The sequence below is a fragment of the Malus sylvestris genome, chromosome 17 (genome assembly GCF_916048215.2).
Source record: "Malus sylvestris chromosome 17, drMalSylv7.2, whole genome shotgun sequence".
Lineage (NCBI taxonomy): Eukaryota > Viridiplantae > Streptophyta > Magnoliopsida > Rosales > Rosaceae > Malus > Malus sylvestris.
In genome coordinates, this window is record NC_062276.1 from 32,648,167 (window position 1) to 32,669,376 (window position 21,210).

Sequence of the window (21,210 nt, forward strand, 5' to 3'; positions counted from 1 at the left end):
TGATTTATGATATGATGTTTGAGCTATTGAGCTCTGATGAGTTCTATTTTGGAAAGATTATGTTTATGGTTTTATGTGCTTACTTAGTGGATATTCATTTATATATGTCTTCGGGAGGGCGATGTAGTGCCTTTGGGTGGAAGATATATATTTTGGAAAGATTATGTTTATGATTTTATGTGCTTACTTAGTGGATATTCATTTATATGTCTTCGGACGAGCGATGTAGTGCCTTCGAGTGGAAGATTTATATGTGCCTTCGGGCGGGCAATATAGTGCCTTCGGGAGGAAGATATATATGCCTTCGGGCGGGCGATGTAGTGCCTTCAGGTGGGTGATGTAGTGCCTTCGGAAATTTTTTTATGAAAGTTTTTATGGCATGCTAGGGTTTTCGAAAAACTTTTTATCTATTATGCTATATGAGTTTTCTAAAAATGGGGGTTAGTATGTTGAAGAATAATTGTTTTAGTATTACTATATATAAACTTGGTCCACTCATGTTTTGTTTTGCGCCCCCTTCAGGACCTAGGAATGAGGCATACGACCGGAACTACGAGGCATTCCCATATCAGTGAATTTGTGTCCTCCTCTCTGCATAGGACATCTCTTGTAATTGCACTTTCTATTATTCCTTCCGCTTGTATTTCGAATTAGCAGTATGCTATGAACATGTCATGCATTATCACTTTTACATTGTTGGCAATTGAGTTTTATATTTGGTTAAGGTTTGTACTTGAATATTATATTGCGTGGTTAGGCGCCAAAAATTATATGCATGTTTTACATGTTCTCGGCATATACATTCATTAAATGGCTTGCATCATCCTCGGGTGTCGGCCAACACGTAGCCATCTCATTGTCCTTCGGACACCAAGATCGAAGCATGTCAATTGTTAGCCCATTATGAGGTTAAACCCACCTCCTTTCCACCTAAATTGAAGAATCAAAATTCTTAAACTTGGGGAATTGGATTCTTGATACTAAGGTGGTATTCAGATTCCTCATAAATGAAGCCCATCAGAAATTCAACTTTTGTACCAATATTACCCCCATTATTTTTTGCTAATTTCAAAACACTCCTTGCAGATTTACCTAGCCCAACTCCAACGGACAGCCTAAAACACCACTGTAAATAAAGAAGAAGTTCATAATGTGTTTTCGGATTCCGTTTTATTTGTAAGTGATATATTTGGTGATAATCAAATCTTGTGATTGGTAGCACATTATGATATTATTAGCTTACTCTTTTACAGTACATAATATGGTTTGAAAAAAGAGAAAAAGTTTTATCTTTCTGTCTTTACCTACATACAGCTGCAGTCACCATGTCTATCTTTCTCTTGATCACTCTCTCTCTCACTCACACTAATCCTTCCTCCAAGAGGAAAGCGAATTCATAACACCGACATCAAAAAGCCGACGACATTCAAACAAACAAGCCCAGAAATGTGGCCGCCAGCTCTCCCCCTGGTCCTCCTCCTCCCACTCGCGCTCGCCTCCACCGCCCTCACCCACTCCCACTCCTCCTCCTTCTTCCCCACCGCCTCACCCTCACTCTACGACTGGAGCTCCGCGCGCGCCACCTACTACGCCGCCTCAGACCCCCGCGACAAGGTCGGCGGCGCGTGCGGCTACGGAGACCTCGAGAAGGCCGGGTACGGGCTGGCGACGGTGGGGCTGAGCGAGGCGCTGTTCGAGCGGGGCCAGATCTGCGGCGCATGCTTCCAGGTCCGGTGCGTGGAGGACACGCGGTGGTGCATTTCGGGGACGTCGATCATCGTGACGGCGACCAACTTCTGCGCGCCGAATTACGGGCTCAGGCCGGAGGGTGGGGGCCACTGCAACTCTCCGAACAAGCACTTGGTGTTGCCCATCGAGGCCTTTGAGAAGATCGCTGTTTGGAAGGCTGGCAATACGGCCGTCGAGTATCGCAGGTTGGTCCTTGTGCTTTCGAGCTTGGGCGTCGATTTTTGTTGCCTTCTACTTTACTCTTTCGTATCTTTCTATTTTTTCCCTTTTTTTCTCTGTTGTCAAAATAGAATGCTTTTGGTGTCTTAAATGTGAATTATAATTGAAAATCATGTTTGAAAATTACAATTGAAAATGGTGCATTTGATTCAACACCAAGTTGTTGGCGCTTAAAAATCTATTTAAAACTATTGAAAATGGTAACCACCACCATGGGGTGATTCAGTTGTTGGCGCTTAAAAAATTTAATTAAAACTATTGAAAATGGTAACCACCACGGGGTGGTTTCAGTTGTTGGGACGAATTTCAGGCTGGTATTTCACACGGCACGTCTGGGTTTGTTTCTTGGCTTTGGTGAATCACACAATGGTGGCCAAAGGAGGCTGAAACGCCTCTGTGAGTCTTCTTGGTCTTGGAATGACAAATGCCGTGGTGAATCCGCCAGTTGGTCCTCTTCTTAGAGAAAAAAGAAAACGATTGAAAATGGTAGCATTAGAATAGCAACTTGTCTCTGCCATATTAAACAAGGTTTGTGCAAAGTGGTGGATAAAGTGTTCCTCGTTAACCCATTGCATCCTGGTTCAAACTCTTCCATTTCCGTTAGTGTAGATTATAATAGTGATAACGCTTGTAATAAAAATTAAAAATTAAAAAAATTAAAGCAAGGTTTGTATCTAATTAAAACAGCTGAAAAGGTAATTTTGATTAACTGCTAGTAACACCGCCTCTGTGATAAAAATTTGGAATTACCCTATAGGATATGATGCGTCGTTTGAAAGTTCTTTGTTTAGTGTCTTTGTAGTGCATTTGTGGTGTTTTTTGGTAGTATCTTTGTAGTGCTTGAGTAGCTCATTGTTAGTGTTCTTGTAGCGCATTTTTAACAATTGAGTCTAAAGGTCCACGGAAAATTAAAGTTCCTTATCCAATTGTTAGTGTTCTTGTAGTCCTTTTGTAGAGTTTTGGTATTTGTTTTGTAGGAACGCGGATAAAATTTAAGAGGCGAAACTTGTGATGTTCAATCTCAATGAATAAACCAGTGTATGTGTTGTGTACAAGTGCATGCATGTGCATGTTTGGATCAGCATTTGGAGTTGTGATGCTTGGCATTTATGTTTGAATCTCTGACCTGACTTCCATCATTCTGAGATTTTTTTTCCGCTTGTTCATGATCATTTTGTTTTAAACAGGATCAAGTGTAGAAAGGAAGGAGGAATTCGTTTCACCATAGATGGTTCTAACATCTTTATATCAGTACTCATCAGCAATGTTGCTGGTGCTGGAGACATAGTTGCGGTGAAGGTCAAGGGTTCAAGAACCGGTTGGCTTCCAGTGGGACGGAATTGGGGCCAAAACTGGCATGTAAGTGCTGATTTACTGAACCAACCTCTTTCTTTCGAGGTCACAAGCAGCGATGGCCACACAGTTACATCTTACAATGTTGCTCCCAAGGCTTGGAACTTTGGGCAGACCTTTGAAGGAAAGCAGTTTGAGTCTTAAAAGCACCATTTGACGAAATAGTGCAAGGGACCATTTTTGTGTATCTTACAAGGGTGTGTGAAGGAAAAATGCGTGTGAATAGCACTATCCTATGCTTATTCTACTTTCTTTCAGTAGGAAAATATAGTTAGATCGCAGATGATGTTGTTGTACAGAGATGTGTGTCGAAGCTTAACTATCAAAAGGCCCCGGGAAGTAAACCGAGATGCTTGAGGTATAGGTTCCTTCAGGATTATGGTGTCATGCTGATGCTCAGGGCATGCCATAGAATTATTATAGTTCAGTAAGTGTCGACTGGGTGTAATGACGCGAGACCAGCTAGGGACGGTGATAGGGGATTGGAACAGAACTGCTCCGGTTGCTAGGGTAGCGGCTTGGGGGTCGCCGGAGATGAATTCAGTGGTCTGATAGTGGCAGGGTGTGCAGGCAAGAGTATATGTTGCAATAGTGATAAATTTCTTCCTTCCGCTTATGGTCGATTGATCCATGGTTCAAATGTCTTGCGGAATTTCCCTCTTCGGGTTTAATCTAGTTTTGTTAGGCGTGTTTGCAATTGTGCCTGCTGGTGCACCCTTAACTAACTTGTTCTCGTCTTCACGACTACGTGCGATATTCGCAGAAATTTGCAGCAGCTAACTCCGACGAACGAACCTAATGACATGTTTACTTGCTAATCTGGAATTAGAGTGACAAGAAGAGGGGTCGGAGTCGCTCCCATTTCCGGTCATCCCAAAACACATCAATAATCATCAAACTTTGAGTCAGTTCGAATATTAAGCACCTGTACTTTAGATTCATCCACAGAACAAGAATCTTACAGGGAGTTCAAAAGAACCAATTACATTATCTAACAGATAAAACACCAGAAGCAGAACATGTTACGCGCACACCAGAAAACACCACAGAATTTACTCAGCACAAGCGATGATGGACTCGTCAACAAAACTTTCGACAAAATCTACACGAACATGTTGCTCTCAATCGTAACAGACTTTACTTCAACTTGCTTGTCGTTCGCAAGTTTCTATGGCAGTCAGAGAACTTCAATTTCTTTGACATCTAATCGTCGACAGTTTTCTCTTACCGGTTTAAGAAAAAGACCCGCAATGCAAACATGTTAGGATTAACCCCTCCCCCACGCAACCCATTCTCAAAGTGAAGTCCAACTACTAGGTTTCAATACAAGAATTATTCTTCGGGATGAATAGTTTTCCCCTTTGTCTTTCTGCTCTTCTCTGGATCCCTAATATAAAAAGGAAAAACCAAACGCTTCCTGAATGGCATCATCATCTTTCTAACAGAAGTTAATTTCGTAAGTTCGTTTCAAGCTAGCCCGAAAAATGGGATAATATACGAGTTCCAAGGATACAGTCATACTTGCAGGCAAGCAATCTGTCATGTTGTAGTATTTTGGGAGGTATCACTAGTGTTCTATGTACTTATTTAGCTTGCTTACTTAGAGTACACTTTATCTAACAAGTTTCATAACTTTTCGTAAAGAAAGCAGCTACTTCTATGGATGCCTACTGCATAAACCTCGCATACAGGTAAACGCTACAAGCTTCATGCGCATTGGATTCCTTAAAAATAAGAGCAGAACACAACTAGCAATCAGTAGCAGAAAGGTGAAAGGCCCATACATTCAATAGTATTCAAAACATGGTGCAAAACCATAAACTCGCTCCGGAGTTAAAGCTAGCAAAGAAAGCACAATAGACGCGAAACAACAAAATTTTTGCGTCCGCTATAATCTACAAAAAGTGTGAAAAGGAGCATGTATTTTCTATCCAGGAAGCTCTTTTTTGAATGATTCATCAACAATGGATGTGTATTGTCTTGAGTATAGACTACACAATACGTGTAAGTATATTCAATATTTATATAAATGCAATGAAGATACAAATGAATTTCAATCTCAATTACTATCTCACATAAACTATACTGGGTTAATCCGGGGCCAAGAGAGAAAACCTGGCGGAAACCGAAGACGCACGATAAAAGTAGGAAGCAAAGGAGCCAACTGACTTCCCTCATGAATCAAAAGCTCTCTCCATATGAAATCAAACCATCGAACCGGAACAGGACATATACCAAGAGAAAACAAAAAGAATCAAATCAAAGCTTCTGGTGAGACTCGATGAGCAATGCATTGAGCATGATGTGCAGCACTGCTTCGTAAACAGGCATATCATAATGCATTCCATCAACCGTACATCGAACCCCGCAATTCCAACTCAGGGACTCAATGTCCAGTAACCAAAGGGGACCGCCGGATTGCTGCAAAAGCTTACTTTTTTGAAGCTCCTTATCATACCCACCACGCATTGCATCAGTCATCCTCTCCCTCTTCTCCTCCGTATTCAACATCGAGTTTATCAACGTGGGCATGCCAACCCAGAACAAGTGCGGCCTCCGGGCCGAACCAGAGCCTGAAGCCGAGCTAGTTTCCGGCTTATCGGAGCCGGTCTCCGGCGGAAGTGGCAACAAGGACGCCGCAGACCTCCTGAGTGATTGCAATTGAAAACCGAAATCTGAAGCGTTGGTGAAGTGCAGCATGTGCCATAGCCCAGAACCCATCACCAACACATCCGGGAAGTTCCGATTTCGCTTGAATTTCGTCACCAGATTGGTCAAATTCACAGTGTAAGGAGCCCAGATGAAATCCAATCGCATCCCAATCTCACCCACCACAATCTGATAATCACTGTGCCTCTTGAACAGATCCTTGTTAACCATCTCCAGAGGCCCAGAATCCAGAACCAAACTCAGTAGCGAAAGCGCCACCAGCCTTGCCTGAGAATCTCCGGCCACCACGACCCACGAGCCGTTGAGCAGATCTGAGGCGTCGAAACGACCCAGCTTCTGAAACCCACATGCAGAAACGGCGGAGGAAGAAGCCCAAGCCCACGACTTGTCGTAATTGGCAGTGTTGTTATCGAGGGGGTTGAAATTGGGGGAAGGGGTTACCTCCCAAACGACGTCGTGGAGGTGGGAGAGGCAGGAGTCGCGGCGGTTCTCGAAGACGACGACGGAGGAGACGGTGGTGACGAAGTCGTTGACGGTGGGGAAGTAAGGGGTGAGGTGGACGCCGATGGCGAGAGTGATGAAGAGAGCGCCGCTGAAGAACAGCATCTTGTTGCGGCTAAGATGGTATCCGGCCATGGCCATTGGGACCAAAACGACGACGCACGCAGCCAACACCCCCAATTGCACAGCTCCTATCATACTACAGTTACTCTTCTCATCAGATCAAACATCTAATCGGACCAGAAAGTATTTGAATTTTCGGTGCCTTGCGAATTAATCAATCCTGTATTTTCCGCGTACTGCTGTACAAAATTGACTGTAAATTTATTGACCGACTCTGAGAGGAACGTTGCAGCGGCAACGAAACAGAGAGGAGGAAGAAGGAGGAGGAGAGCGGGTGTTGGGTTGTGTTCTGTGTGCATTTTACGGAAGAAGAATGATGAGATCTCGTGGGGACCAAATTGAAATATAGAAAGATTTGGTGCCTATTTCACATTTAGAGGTTTCTTAATTTTATGCTTAATTGCAGGTGTGCCCACTAAAAATGTTTTTGAGTTCTACTTTACCTCATGAAATTTATTTTATTTCAGCTTGCCCTCTACAACATATATATATATATATATATATATATATATATATATATATATGTCTCACTTTATCCTCTGACGTTATCTTCGTTAATTTGTCTTCATGTCGCAAGTGTGGCACCAACGTGGCAAAATACCACATAACACTTTCGTCTTTTCACTTCTCCAAGGTAATTTGTGAGGAATAAATTATGAGGTGTGTTATCCACGTATCCATTTTTACTTTTTACACATCCTTATTAATTTATATCTGTTGATCTTCTTCAATTCATCCGATCCGATGATCGAAAATCAAAAAAATATAGAAGAAGTAAAAAGGGGTGTGTGGATATCACACCCTTAAATCATAGAGGTGCACTTGGTTTTTAATTTTACTTATTTTAGATATTATTGTGTTTATTAAAATATATTTAAAAAAATAATAAAGGTAACCACTTACCGTTACAGTATGCGAGTTTTTTTGTGATTTATTTTTTTCGAAATCTTAATGGAATAAGGATAATTTAGGTATTCTGAAATCTTCACTCGTTTTGCCTTATCCCTTTATATACTAGCATATGACAACACACAAAGTGTGCGTGGAACATTTTTTATTTTTGTTCTTAAAATTGAAGAAAAGAGGAAGAGAGTGAGAGAGAACTGGGAGTGGGGAGAGGGGAGATATGTTTATTTTTTATTTTTAATTAGATATATGTTAGAATTACATGTAGGTGAGACTTTAAAAAATAGGAAAAAATTGTGTTGTGTGAAATTATATTAATGTCCATGTTTTTTTATTATTTATATTCAGTTTTGATTAAAGGTAGAATGGTAATTTTATAAGATTTTGATTAACAATGAGAAATCTATTAATAGTGTGCATATATTAATAAATATTATTTGTCATTTTTTTTATGTTGGGATACTTCATCTTTTGGGCCATGATGGGCTTTCCAATCCATTATCTTGTTCTTAATTTAGTGAATTTTTAGGTCGTAACTGGCGTATCCGATATGCTTATTTTAAATGCGGTCGAGATCATACATATCCCTCTTAGTTTGTGTGAACTTGTTATATATTTCATACTAGCCGACCTCTGAAAGAACTTTAGAGAAAAGAGAATTAGATTCGAAATCGAGTATAAAAGATAAATATTTGTAATCAACTGAGTTATAAACTTTCTACAACTCGTGAGAATATATAAATACAAGATATAACAGGCATGGGGCTGAAAGGCGGGGTAATGCACTATAACAAGAGAAAACTAGAAACCTTCTACAACTTGTGTTCAGTTGTAACATCCATTCACATGAGTAGGGCCCAATAACAAGACAAATGCAGGCTAAGCCCAATAAACTGTACTTCATGAAGGTAGAGCCCATGATTTTTCACTTTTCTTGATTTGTAAAACCACTTGTATTACGGGGACTAGCTGGATGGGTGATTGAAAATGGAAGCTTTTGTACGGAATGTCACACAATTTGGTAAGAAACTAAAATGGGGTTTTCTTTATAAGAAAGAGATTCTCTTCGGATCTCTTTTATCAAATCCTCACAATCATTTAATTCAGACATTTAAAATTTGAATAAACAGCTAAAGTTAAAAGGTCAGCATGACTATGAATATATCAGCAGACTTATAGTCATTGTTTACATGGAACACAACGAGGTTTGCAATTTGTCAAATTTGTGTATAAATGTGTTTAGCAGGATATCATGGTCACATACATTATTTGAGTATATCATGTGCGTGCTTTAAGCAGTATTTGGGTACACTGCAAGGAATTCTATGATATTTTGTATGTAGACTGTATCGATCAAATCTCTTGTAGGCAAAAATCTACTTAATGTTTTTAATGTAAATAATATGAATCTCCTCTAACATAATTTTTTATATCTTTCATACAATTTTCAATTCTACAGCAATGCGCGGACAAAAATTTCTAGTAAACGTAAGAACTTCCTATGAGCCGGCTTTCTAGCTACACTCCAAATTATAAGCGAAAGGCTTTGGTGAAGCATAGTTAGCTCCAAATTGAAAGACGCTTGACGCTACTTAATATATTAAATTAACAAAATTACAACATTGTAGCCTCTCGTTGAAGGGCAAAACAAGAACACCTCATAGCTAGGCATTAAAAACATCGAAAATTTCATCTCCTAATTGACAAGTAATTAATTAAGAACACACACACCCTATAAATTCCTCCACCCACATTGTGTGATACCACAAACTCAAGACAATCATATACACAAGAGAGAGTCGATAAAGATGGCGACGGAAGATGTTGTTCTCTTGGACCTCTGGGCTAGCCCGTACTGCATGAGGGTGAAGATTGCCTTGGAGGAAAAGGGCATCAAATATGAAGAGAGAGCTGAGGATCTCTTTGGAGGCAAGAGTGAACTGCTGCTCACATCCAACCCGGTTTACGCCAAGGTGCCCGTGCTTCTTCACAAGGGAAAACCATTGTGTGAGTCAAGCATCATCGTCGGCTACATTGATGAGACCTGGGCTTCCCCACCATTGCTCCCATCTTGCCCTTATGCTCGTGCTCAGGCCAAGTTCTGGGTCGACTACGTTGACAAGAAGGTTAGTTTGTTTTTATGTACCTTTTTGTCATCAAATTTTAACTTTCAACTTTTGAGAGATTTGATTAGTCATCCCCTCAATCGATGCTCCTTTTGTGTTATCAAATTTGTTAACTAAATGAACTTGTGCATTTTTTATGTATTCAAAACCTACGTATGTACACTCACTTTGAATCTTCTTTATTTTTAGCAATTATAGTTACATGATGATGTTATATATACTGTTGGTATCAAAAATTAGATTTTTTATTCATTCAAATATGATCATACCTTAAACTTTCTCTATTTTTAACAAGTAACATAGTAGTATGTCATATCATTTGGTGACCAAAATTGAAGATCTTATAGTAGCTAGGCACGTATATAAGTACTAACTTCATGATATTCTTGTATGTATACATGAAGCTGTTCGATGCAGGAGGCAATATATGGAGAACCAAAGGAGAAGCACAAGAGGTGGCTGTAAAAGACTTCATAGAAATCTTAAAGCAGCTAGAGAAAGTTCTTGGGGACAAAGATTTCTTCGGTGGCGATAGCTTTGGTTTCGTTGACATCATAACGATCGCTATAACAAGCTGGTTCCTTGCATTCGAAAAATTTGGAAACTTCAAGGTTGAAGACCACGCACCAAAGTTGTCAGCTTGGATTAAAAGGTCCATGCAGAGAGAGACAGTAGCCAAAGTCATCCCAGACCCAGAAAAAATCTATGAATTCGTCATCAACCTCAAAAAAATGATGGGGATGGAATAGAGATTGACAATCGCTACATCATTGATGATCCGATTTACTAGTACATTGTGTACTTGGATCTCTTAATCTCCGTTCCGATAATTTTAAAAATAAGGAACAAATAATAATTTTCCTTCTTCTTGATCAGTTGCTGTAATGTACGCGATAGAGTAGAGAATAGGAAAATGAGTCTTCTCAAGGGGATAGTTCTTGATCAATGTTCCAGTGTCTTTTCGTACAGCTTGTATTAAAAAAATGTTGCATTGTTTTTCTGTAGTTTTTTTTTCTTTTTTTTTAAACGTGCTACAATATTTGAAGTTAGATGAGTTTGCTGTATTATTTTGTTTCTTTATACTGACATGCATAGCTTAAACATTTTATTCTCCCTTCATTTTGTACTAGTCTCTTGGCAAACGTCTATGGGTATGGCGATTGGCCTTTTTTTTTTTTATGATTTTATTGTTTTTAATTTTACTTATTTTAGATATTGTTGTTTTTTATTAAAATATATCTTAAAAATAATGAACGTACACACCCATAATCTCACTAGGTAATTTTTTTTTTTGGGGTGATTTTTTTTATCTTTAAAATCCTAATGGAAGAAGGATAATTTGGATATTATGAAAGTTTCCTCTCTAGGGCTGGTTCGGGTTGGGATCCCGAACAGAAACTCTCAATCCAAATCCCAAACCAAAACACTTCGGAATGGGATTTTATATCCCAACATTGAACCAAAAATATGCAATTCCCGAAATTTGGGATACCCAAAACTGTTTCAGGATTTCGGGTCGAGATTGGGTGGGAGCTGCCATAGAGTTCCCAATCTCTTGTGCAAACCAAAACCATGGAAAAACCTGCAGGTGGAGACTGAGGCGGCAGTGTTAAAGTTCAAGAGAGTTCTCTTTCTCATTAGCCATGGAAGAGGAAGAGTGAGAAAGTTGAATAAAAACCTAAATTATATAGATCTACATACACTTACAGCACACATGCAATAATCAAATATAAAACAAACGGAATCCTTGCTGCCTATGATGCAGCTGTCATGCCCATGATGTGCATCCATCACGCAGAAAAAGTTTTTCTTGGAAACCCAGTTCCAGATGCTAATCTCAAGCTTCCCCTCCAAATTCCCAAAACAAAAACTTTGCAGCAGCACCAAGAAGAGAGAGAAAAGTTGCAGTTTCACGGTGACTCAGATGGAGGAGCGACATGACTCGAATCGATGAAGGAGTGGTGGAACTAGCATTCAGGAGAGTGGGAGTGAGCGACTGAGAGTCTGAGAGAAAGTCTGAGGAAGTGAGGAATGCAACAAAAGACCTAACTCACAATGGACGGTTGGATTAGATCTTAACCAATCCAACAGTCCAAGTGATTTCTAATTATGAATTAAAAAAAAAATATATATATATATATAATATTCGGTTCAGTTCGGGATTACCGAACACTTTCAAAGATGTGGCTGAATCCCAAAACGAAACTTTCGGGATCGGTTCGGTTTCGGGTACCGAATTTTTTGGGAAATTCAATTCAGGCATTTTTCGGTCAAATTTCGAGACTGGTTCAGGATTTTCGAGAAAAAATTCCACCCATTTTCCTCCCTCTCCATTAGACCTAACCTACCTCCTCCTCTCAAATGGCGCTCTCTCATTTTCGGCACTGAGACTGTTGATCGAGGCTTTCATTACTACCAAATCTTAGAATCTACAAGTTCCACAACTTCCCAATTACAATAGGGAAAGGTGGTGACACACCCCGACCCCGATATCCCCATATACCAGGGTAGGCACGTGCTGGCCGACACCTGAGGATGACGAAGCCATTTTAAACATGCAAACAAATAAAATATATAATTAGAAGGAAATATGCTAATGTGGAAACGTGTTCAGAGTATACAACTAATCAAGAACAATGTTAAGGAATTATTATAAAAATGTAAGGAAAAAGGAATGGGTTCTACACAGAGAAAACTCGAAGATACCTATCCGAAGTTGTCCTAACGCCAGGATTATGTGTCTCGACTCTAACACCTGAAGGGGGCGCAAAACCGGAGGGTGAGTGGACCAAAGTATAATACTAATAGTGAATAATAAGAATACCATTTTCTTTCTGAACATACTAACCTCCTGTTTTGAAAACACATATATAGTACTACATAGTAGGTTTTCTGAAAACTCTAGCATGCCATAAAAAGCATTCGTAAAACATGTATGTATAAACCAGTACTCAGTAATCTAAATATAGCCGTCGGAAGGCAAATCCTTAAAACCTCCGTAAATCACATCCGTGATGTGCTCAACTAGGGGTATCATAGTGGCTCGAAGGCATAACCATCACCAAAGGTGAAGCTGTACGACACTGGGTTACGCCAGTGAAGGAAATAGGGGTCCATCACCCGAAAGTGAAGCTGTATGACTCTGGGTTACACCAGAGAAGAAACATATATATATGTATACAGTGGGTCCATTATCCGAATGTGAAGCTGTACGACTATGGATTACGCTATAGAAGAAAGATAAGGTCCATCACCCGAAGGTGAAGCTGTACGACTCTAGGTTACGTCAGAGAAGAAACATATATATGTATACAATGGGTGTACAACTCTGGGAGTATGTCATAAATCTCATCAACTGTGTCCTATGGCCATAGACGTCTACATACTCGGTTGTGTGTATGTGGTGTATGATAACCCACTAGATAAACACCGAAAACATATCTCAAAATCTCATATCAAATCACCGGAGCTCAAAAGCTCAAAGCATCATCTCATAAATCTATAATAAAAACATTTCATATACAAAAATTCAAGAATACATAACCTTTTGTAAAACGTAAATTCGATAAATCACAAATTATGCATAAAACGTTAAATCATGAAATCATGCTTTTCATGAATGCAAGCCTAATATTTTATAAAAAAATGCAATTTAAGAAGGGGTCCACTCACTAATATTTTGTTGTCAAGGAGCCGCTCGAACTAGAGAGGACAATGTCACTTCCAATCGACGCACCTAAACGCAATTAGAGATCATTTAATAAAACTCTAGTAAAACGATAGAATTTGGAAAAATAGACAGTGGATTCGGATTCAGCATGTTGAAAAACCTAAGGAAGGTCCTTGAGTTCCCCCACGCGGCGCTCGGATAGTTCGACGGAAAAGTTGCCATCACGGATGGCTGTGGAGCATAATACCTCTGGCCAAGGCACGTGTGCTCCACGCACCGGCCATGACGCGTAACCACGCTCGCCCACGCGTCGACCGTGGAACTAGGCTTGGGTCCAGGTTATTGGATTGGATCTGGGTCAGATTTGGGCTTGAGTTGCTAGGATGGGCCTAGGGTTAGGATTAATGGGTTATGGATTTGGGCCAGGTTATTGGATTGGGTTTGGGCCTGGTTTACACGACCCAAAGGTTTTGACTGGTTTTGGGCCAGGTTTTTGGGTTGTGGGTCGAGTCGACCCGATTTCAAGCTGCCAGATTCAGCCGGAATCTGGTCAGCAAACCAGAGCTCCGTTCGAGCTCAAAACTCAACCATTTCCTATGTTCTACCTACCAAAATGAAGATAAACAAGTGTAGATTAGGATTATACCTTTCCTCGGATCAGCCGTGGCCGGAGTTGGCCAGAAAATGGCTTGAAAACCATCGGGTTTCTGGTCGGAAACTGGGAAATATTTCTCGAGGTGATTTCTGGGTACAAACACCACTCATCACACCTAATTCGATACCAAATGATGTAAAACGAAGGAATAGGGATTTTCCCGAGACTTACCCTAAGTCGGAAAGTAAAGATTTCATCGATGGTTCGTCGGAGGAGAAACAAACAGTGGCATATGCCACTGCAGAGAGAGTGGGATCTCAGTCCAAGCTCAGGTTCGTGAACTCGCTGTCGTTCTAGGTATAGAGTGAGGAAGATGGTGGTGTGGTATGATGAAGGGCTGTGATGGAGCTCGCCAGAATGGTGAGTTGATGACAGTGATGGTGGTCCGGCCACTCTCACGAAGAAATGGAGAGAATAATAAGAGGGAATGAGAGATCGAGAGAATCCCAAAGATTGGAAGAGGGGGACACATGGCAGAAGGAGAAGTAGGGTGTAGGCCCCACATGCCAAAAATTGTTAAAATAATAAAAATATCTAATCCTAATATCTAGAATAGTGAAATGACTATTTTGTCTCTTAACTTTGTAGTTTTGTAAAATCCTCATCGTAGCTCCAATTTTGGATCCGCATGCACCTATGCGTTCGTAACGACGAGTACTACAAGGATACACCAAGAAAATGGATCTTACGTGAGACGACAAGGTGGTCCATAAAAGTCAACATTTTTACCTCAAAGGGCATTTTCGTAAAATCACGTAATAAAATTATAAAAACAAAATATTTGGGGATGGGTCGTTACAGGTGGTCTGATAATTATTTTATTTTGGGGTTTAAATGAAAAGGTCTTAATATACTGAAAACACCTAATAAGCTTTTATTAACAGTAAGAACAATAAAAAAGCAGTGACATATTCTCGTAATTAAATAAGTTTCTTTTGGTAGCACAGCCGCAAGTAAATAAGTCTCTAGCAAGGGATGAAGCGGCTACAAGTAAGGCAGCAAAGGAGGTTATAAAAGCTTAAATTGGCGTTAAGGGAAAATTTGGGTAATACTAGGAAGATCAAAATTTTAAACCAAATTTGTATACCAAATAATGTGTCACCAATATATAGGAAATAAACACGTTAATCAACGCTTAGGTAATAACTCAATCATTAACAACCACATCATTTAGTTTGCAAATTTAGTTTAAAAGATTTGGTTTCCTAGCATTATCCGGTAAATTTTTGTTGTTTCCCCTAAAAAATAAGGGGTTATATTTATAAAAATGCTGTCGTTTTCACACTGACTTTTCATTTTGCTTTTGGAAGAAGTTGATGTCTGTTTCTTCTTACGACTCAAAGTTTCAGTTTTATTCAAAGGACATCAAGTGAGAGAGAAGAACAAAGAGGGGGTGTTAAACAAATCAAAGTGGCAGCAGCTAATACTGTGGTCCCAACTCGGAGGTCACCGGTGATTTAGTCGGCCAGCCATGGCAGATCGTTATTCATGGATGCGGTCACTCAGCATATTTTCGTATTGTTTTTTAAAAAAAATTTGTTGGAATGGCAATATATTTTTCAGAGTTTAAAAGAAGGTTAAGCTTGGCATATTGTACAAAATTGTGGGTGTCCAGAGAAAAAGAAAAAATAATTTTGGTTTTCAAGAAAATAAAGGTGTTCATAGACATTTTTGGATGTACATGGAACTAATATCTCATGAGACTGTAAATTTTAAACTTTCAATTTTTCACATTGTTGGGTGTCATGCAAGAATCATGGACCCTTTAATTGTGAGTTGAGCATTTTCTTCTGGGGCCTACTAGCATTATTATCCGGTAAATTTTTGCCATGCAGTACGTAGAATTACATACTATTTTCTGTTTCGTTAATTGTAGGGGTCAAGTCAAGTGATACATAATTAATCTTCGACATAAGAAGAAAACCAAAAAACATGAGCTATGCATAAAAGTGGGAAGAAATAAAAAGAAAAAACTGTTAGTTGGGTTGGCTTATACCAATGACTAGAAAAGACAAAGGGAAGATACTGATTAATTTTTTAATCAGTTCTTATTAGGAAGAAAAAGAGATGAAGGAATGTGGGGACAGTGGGGATGAGCATGTGAAAAGGACAGTCTTGAGCTACAACGCCGCCGAAATTCTTTTCCGTGGTTTCTCGTTAAGAAAAGATACTCGTTTGCACAAAGGGCCTGCAATGCCTCCAATAAGACACCTCCACGTGGAGCAGAGGTTCCAAGAAAGGACAAGATCGAAGCATGGGATCAATGGAGGGAGAGCGATAAAGAAAGAGAGAGAGAGATGGATTAAGCTTGTAAAGAACGATGCGAGGAATCATGATCATGTTGATTGGTTGAGGAAAAACGAATATGTAAAGTTAAAGTACAGAGAGATCTAGAGAGAGGAAATATAACAGGTGGGGGTGGCAGCCTCCCCATCTTTATTTGCTTGCTTTTTCCATCGTTGCCTTTTTGTTCTCTTATTAACAAAACCCCAAGCAACCCCCACATTCCAACCCCTCTCTCCCTCTCCCGCTCAAGTTCTCTCTCTCTCTCTCTCTCTCTCTCTCAGCTTTGGATCTTCACATCTTCTTCTTCATCCTAGTTTAGCCAAGGTTGGTTTTCGTGTGTATAATCATACGTATGATAGTATTATATGTAACACGTATATACGCGTGTTGTACTAATCATAATTTCTAATATCCTCTAATAACTAGGGTTTTGTGGCTGATTGATTATTGCAGGCTGCAATTCTTGATTTTGGTTGAGGAGGCTTGTCATCCAAGCTAGCTAGCTACTAACAGTTGTGCCCTTTTATTATAATTAAGAGGAAGAAGAAGAAGGTCCATAGTATACATGGCTCCTGTTTCATTGCCTCCTGGTTTTAGGTTCCATCCCACAGATGAGGAATTAGTTGCTTACTACCTCAAAAGAAAGATTAATGGCCGTAAGATCGAATTAGAGGTCATCCCTGAAGTTGATCTCTACAAGTGTGAGCCATGGGACTTACCAGGTATACTCCCTATGAACAGTCTTTATAATTTGTTTTTCTAGTACTGTCTTTCTTTCCCTTTATTTCTCATTGTTTTATTAATTACTTATCTATTTATATATTTATTCTTTCCTTCGTTATTTTGTTTAAGTGTGAGCTTGTTAATTTGTTTAAGCACATCTCTTTTTATCTCTCACACAACCCCTGTTAATTTTTGGTATTGATCTTTTTTAATTCATTCAATCGGATGTTCTAAAATTGAGAGGTGTGTATGTAACAAGAGTGGTGCTGCACCACCCCCTAATGCAATGCTTCGGATGAAATAACATCTTGTTACTCTTTAAAATCGTTAGTTCTCCTACAATCACTTATTTATAAAAAAAAAAATTTATAGCAGTTTTGTGCCAAATAATTAACACAAACATAATTGAATAATTGATTATGGCCGATGTTTTATGTAAAAAAGGAATTCGATCTTTTGCCTTCTTTGGGCACCCTTATCCTTTATTTGTGTTCAACTAAGCTCGTATCGGAATACTTAACAATGAATTAAGTACATGATTTTTTTGGTAACTAATGATGAAATACTTGCTTTACTTTTATGAGTCAAATATGCTGAACTTTTAACCTTTAATTAAATATCCATAGGGTTTTTAATAAAATAAATTTTGAGTGTAAAGAATACTTAAAACCACCGACACACCGGTCCCTCGATCTTTAGGGTTCCTGTTGTGAACACCAAGTTTTGTAGTAAGACAAAGAAAGAACCAAGTCAAAAAAGCTAGCAGGGAAAAAGAAAAGGATTGCTTTTTGTGTGCGATAGGTATGAGTTCCAAGCAATGCTTTCCATGCACTTCTTCCTTCACAACCCTTTAAATTCTTTTATTACATTATTGGTTCTTAATTAATTAAAATTGTGAGTGACGTGTTCCCAAGATTAGATTCTGGGCTACGGAGGCCTTGAAAAGAACAATCATATACAGTCATAGTGTTATGTTAAAGCTTCCACAAAGAATGTTCTTAATTATTGATAATATTATATGTTGATAATTAAGCCATGCAACTGCTTGTATGTTTATCCGGTTGCCACTCCAAATGAACAGATTTGTTTTTCAAATACGTAACAAACATCTATTAGCCAGGTACCGTCATTGAAACTATGTCTTGATTGCAAGAGAGAATCGATCTGCTCCAAATGACAATGTTTTTCTTTGTACTTTCTTATGTGGTTGTAGGTATAGTTATTAGTTTTGTTGTTATTTTTTAGGGGGTAACGGTGGACGGACCACAATTTCATACTATATTTTCCTGACATTTTCCTACCACATTATGTGATTAGCTGATTATGAAATGTGATCCCCTATAATCATTCCTTTCTCTGGCTTTATAATAACTTATTCACTGTAACCAATTTAAACAAACTGAAATATTGCCGCATATAGGAAAGTCATTATTGCCTAGCAAAGATCTGGAGTGGTATTTCTTCAGTCCGCGAGATCGGAAGTACCCTAACGGATCGAGGACTAATCGTGCAACTAAAGCTGGATACTGGAAGGCGACGGGAAAGGATCGGAAGGTAAACTCACAGACGCGTGCTGTAGGCATGAAGAAAACCCTAGTTTATTACGGAGGAAGGGCACCACATGGGAGTCGAACAGATTGGGTTATGCATGAATATCGCCTCGACGAGAGGGAGTGCGAAACTGCACAAGGCTTGCAGGTTCAGGTTCTTTTCTAATTCTTTCTCAAAATTCACAGTTTGAAATTTCATGGAAATAAAAACCCTCATGCAATTAATTACAGATTTTTGAAACATATATATGCATTCGTACAGGACGCATATGCGCTATGCCGTATTTTTAAGAAGACTGCAACGGGGCCAAAGATAGGAGAGCATTATGGTAGCACAAGTACTACTAATTACCAGCTAACCAGTGACCATTCATCTAGCGTTAATGAACTGTATTCTGATGGAGGAAGATGTGAAGATTTCGAGAGCTCAAGTTATCCTATGCAAATGAACAATGCATGCTCTTCATCACCAAACTTTGTTCATACAAACTCACTTGATGACATGGGTAGAAAAAGAGATGGAAAATGGACGCAGTTCTTATCGAAAGAGGCATTTAATTGCTCGTCCTCATTTTCTCATATTTCTACACATGGAAACATTCCCTACCCTCCATCTAAGGTATTATTAATTTTCATTTTAATATATATGAAAAGTTATATAGAGAAATTATTACACAGTTAGATAAAAGTTATGAATTACTAACCTAAAGCGTAAAAAGATACAAATATAATGATTCTGTTTGAGAGTTCAACAAAAGATACACGCTAGTTTTTTTGGACAAATGCATTTCCTTTATTCGTTTATTTTCCTCACACCATTTTCCTATTTGCAGGTTGATATTGCATTAGAATGTGCAAGGCTGCAGCATCGACTCTCACTTCCTCCATTAGAAGTGGAGGATTTCTCTCAAGTTGGACTCACCGACTTCAAAACGATGCAATACTCAAATCCTGCACCTGACACGACAAGTGCTGAAACTGATGCTTTGCAGGAAATTCTCTCAGTTGCACATGTTTCTCAAGAAATGATCAATCAATCCAGTAATCTTGTGGATCAGACATGGGGTGGAAACTATGCACCTCCAGCCAATGACTTTAGCTTTATGGTTGACCGAGATGCTCAGTATAATCAAATTACTGATCACATGAATTCTATGAGATATGTGGATCACAAAACATGGGGAAATTCGTATACACGGTCAATCGAGATTGGAGACCTGGAGGATGGTTTTAGGATGGAGAATACAGCCGAGAATCTAAGATGGATAGGAATGTCAGACAAAGATCTGGAGAAGGTATATTACAATTTAACTTATCAATTTACCATCCATCATACTTGGCGTGCATAAAAATATAAAACCAGCTTCTTGAAAATGCAGTTTGACTAAAATTCAATGATCTCTTGCTAACCCTAATGCTAGATTTCCATTTAAATGCATTACCTTTATTTGTTATTTCTTGATATTAATGTACATTCTCCTCTTTTTTATATTGGATAGAGTTTCACGGAGGAACACAAGATAGTTCCAATAGAAAACATTTCATCTTTTCGTAGGGAAGAACAAGAGCAACAGTATGAGATTCAAGGTATATGCAAGATTTGTATTTCTTATCTTTCAGGTTTACACTTAGGTTATTGCAATTCTTCTTTATTTTCGGCTAACAAAAGATTCAATTGCAGGAGAAACTGGGCATCATAGTGGCATAATCAAGGAACTCAATGATAATGAGGCAAATGATGATGATTTCTCACTTAGTTTCATCAATGAAGACCCGAACGAGAACTTCCTCCATGATGGAAACATGGATGATTATTCGCCTTCTCCAAGCTTTGAAGTCATCGAAGAAATTCAAGTTAATCACGGCATGTTTGTTTCAACTCGGCAGGTGGCTGAAACATTCTTTCACCAGTTAATGCCTTCACAAACAGTTAAGGTCCATCTAAACCCAGTTTTAGGCCAGAACTTTTTCATAGAGAGAGTTGTTACGCAAAAAAAATCTGAGGATAGAGGTTCTTTCTTTAAGAGGTCCAAGGAACTTGTGATGGAAAAGTTCGACGGAATTGCCAAATCAACAATGCCATGGGGGAAAATTGCAAGCACTCTTGTTTGTGCAGTTACACTTATATTGATGCACATGATCATCTATCTTGGGCAACATATGGAAGATGAGAAATTGATGGATGCCTTCACCAGAACTACAACTGCAACTAGTGTGGAAGAAAACGGCAGTTCTGAAATTAGCAATAAGAAGAAAGGACTTGGATTAATTAAGTGGAGCAACAAAAAAGAAAAGGTTTGCTTGGTTAATGTAAGAGGTGGGAATAGTTGTAGTGTGTTTCTGAAGAAGATGGGGATTTTCCTCACAGTTTCTTTGGCTCTTGGTACCATGTGGGCTAACCACAATATAATTTCCCCTTGAACTCAACCATTTTATTTCGGTTCTAACAATAGTTTGTCTGTTTGGCAGAGGGGAAAATTCAGCCTAACCCATAGCTATAAGTTCAAATATGTCCTCACAATTTGTATTTTAAATTGACACAAAATCATGTAAGATTTGATATTCATCTATACTAAAAGAGATTTCCTTGTTTCCATTTACTTTCTTAATCATGCTAGAGGGGAGCATAATATCTGACTGTGTAATTAAAATTCATGGCAAATTTTGAATAATTTATAG

At 39.0% G+C, this 21,210-nt stretch overlaps 4 protein-coding genes across 5 annotated transcripts; 3 read left to right on the forward strand and 1 right to left on the reverse strand.

The window, feature by feature from the left end:
• Nucleotides 1-1,282: 1,282 nt before the first annotated feature.
• On the forward strand, nt 1,283-4,018 carry LOC126612513 (expansin-A13-like). Its single transcript, XM_050280940.1, has 2 exons — nt 1,283-1,934; nt 3,156-4,018. Exons 1-2 carry the CDS (start codon nt 1,447-1,449, stop codon nt 3,463-3,465), a joined length of 798 nt encoding a protein of 265 aa, XP_050136897.1. The 5' UTR covers nt 1,283-1,446; the 3' UTR covers nt 3,466-4,018.
• A 1,208-nt stretch (nt 4,019-5,226) lies between these two features.
• Nucleotides 5,227-6,930, reverse strand: LOC126612512 (protein ALTERED XYLOGLUCAN 9-like). Its single transcript, XM_050280939.1, has one exon. The coding sequence runs from the start codon at nt 6,688-6,690 to the stop codon at nt 5,581-5,583; it is 1,110 nt and encodes a 369-aa protein (XP_050136896.1). The 5' UTR covers nt 6,691-6,930; the 3' UTR covers nt 5,227-5,580.
• A 2,399-nt stretch (nt 6,931-9,329) lies between these two features.
• LOC126612514 (probable glutathione S-transferase) lies at nt 9,330-10,396 on the forward strand. The gene is made up of 2 exons (XM_050280941.1): nt 9,330-9,647; nt 10,052-10,396. Exons 1-2 carry the CDS (start codon nt 9,330-9,332, stop codon nt 10,394-10,396), a joined length of 663 nt encoding a protein of 220 aa, XP_050136898.1.
• A 6,049-nt stretch (nt 10,397-16,445) lies between these two features.
• Nucleotides 16,446-21,127, forward strand: LOC126612515 (NAC domain-containing protein 54-like). Of its 2 annotated transcripts, none has more exons than XM_050280942.1 (7): nt 16,446-16,582; nt 16,712-16,980; nt 18,402-18,685; nt 18,794-19,150; nt 19,365-19,826; nt 20,031-20,118; nt 20,213-21,127. In XM_050280942.1, the coding sequence occupies exons 2-7, from the start codon at nt 16,824-16,826 to the stop codon at nt 20,950-20,952; spliced, it is 2,088 nt and encodes a 695-aa protein (XP_050136899.1). In that variant the 5' UTR covers nt 16,446-16,582; nt 16,712-16,823; the 3' UTR covers nt 20,953-21,127. The 2 variants fall into 2 exon arrangements, with proteins under 2 accessions (XP_050136899.1, XP_050136900.1); XM_050280943.1 differs by having other exon boundaries at nt 18,402-18,679.
• Nucleotides 21,128-21,210: the final 83 nt, after the last annotated feature.

Coding starts and splice junctions, on each gene's coding strand:
- LOC126612513 (XM_050280940.1), top strand. CDS start 1,447: ATGTGGCCGCCAGCTCTCCCCCTGGTCCTCCTCCTCCCACTCGCGCTC. Junction 1,935..3,155: donor ACGGCCGTCGAGTATCGCAG/GTTGGTCCTTGT, acceptor TGTTTTAAACAG/GATCAAGTGTAGAAAGGAAG.
- LOC126612512 (XM_050280939.1), bottom strand. CDS start 6,690: ATGATAGGAGCTGTGCAATTGGGGGTGTTGGCTGCGTGCGTCGTCGTT.
- LOC126612514 (XM_050280941.1), top strand. CDS start 9,330: ATGGCGACGGAAGATGTTGTTCTCTTGGACCTCTGGGCTAGCCCGTAC. Junction 9,648..10,051: donor TCGACTACGTTGACAAGAAG/GTTAGTTTGTTT, acceptor GTATACATGAAG/CTGTTCGATGCAGGAGGCAA.
- LOC126612515 (XM_050280942.1), top strand. CDS start 16,824: ATGGCTCCTGTTTCATTGCCTCCTGGTTTTAGGTTCCATCCCACAGAT. Junction 16,981..18,401: donor TGAGCCATGGGACTTACCAG/GTATACTCCCTA, acceptor TGCCGCATATAG/GAAAGTCATTATTGCCTAGC. Junction 20,119..20,212: donor GCAACAGTATGAGATTCAAG/GTATATGCAAGA, acceptor ATTCAATTGCAG/GAGAAACTGGGCATCATAGT.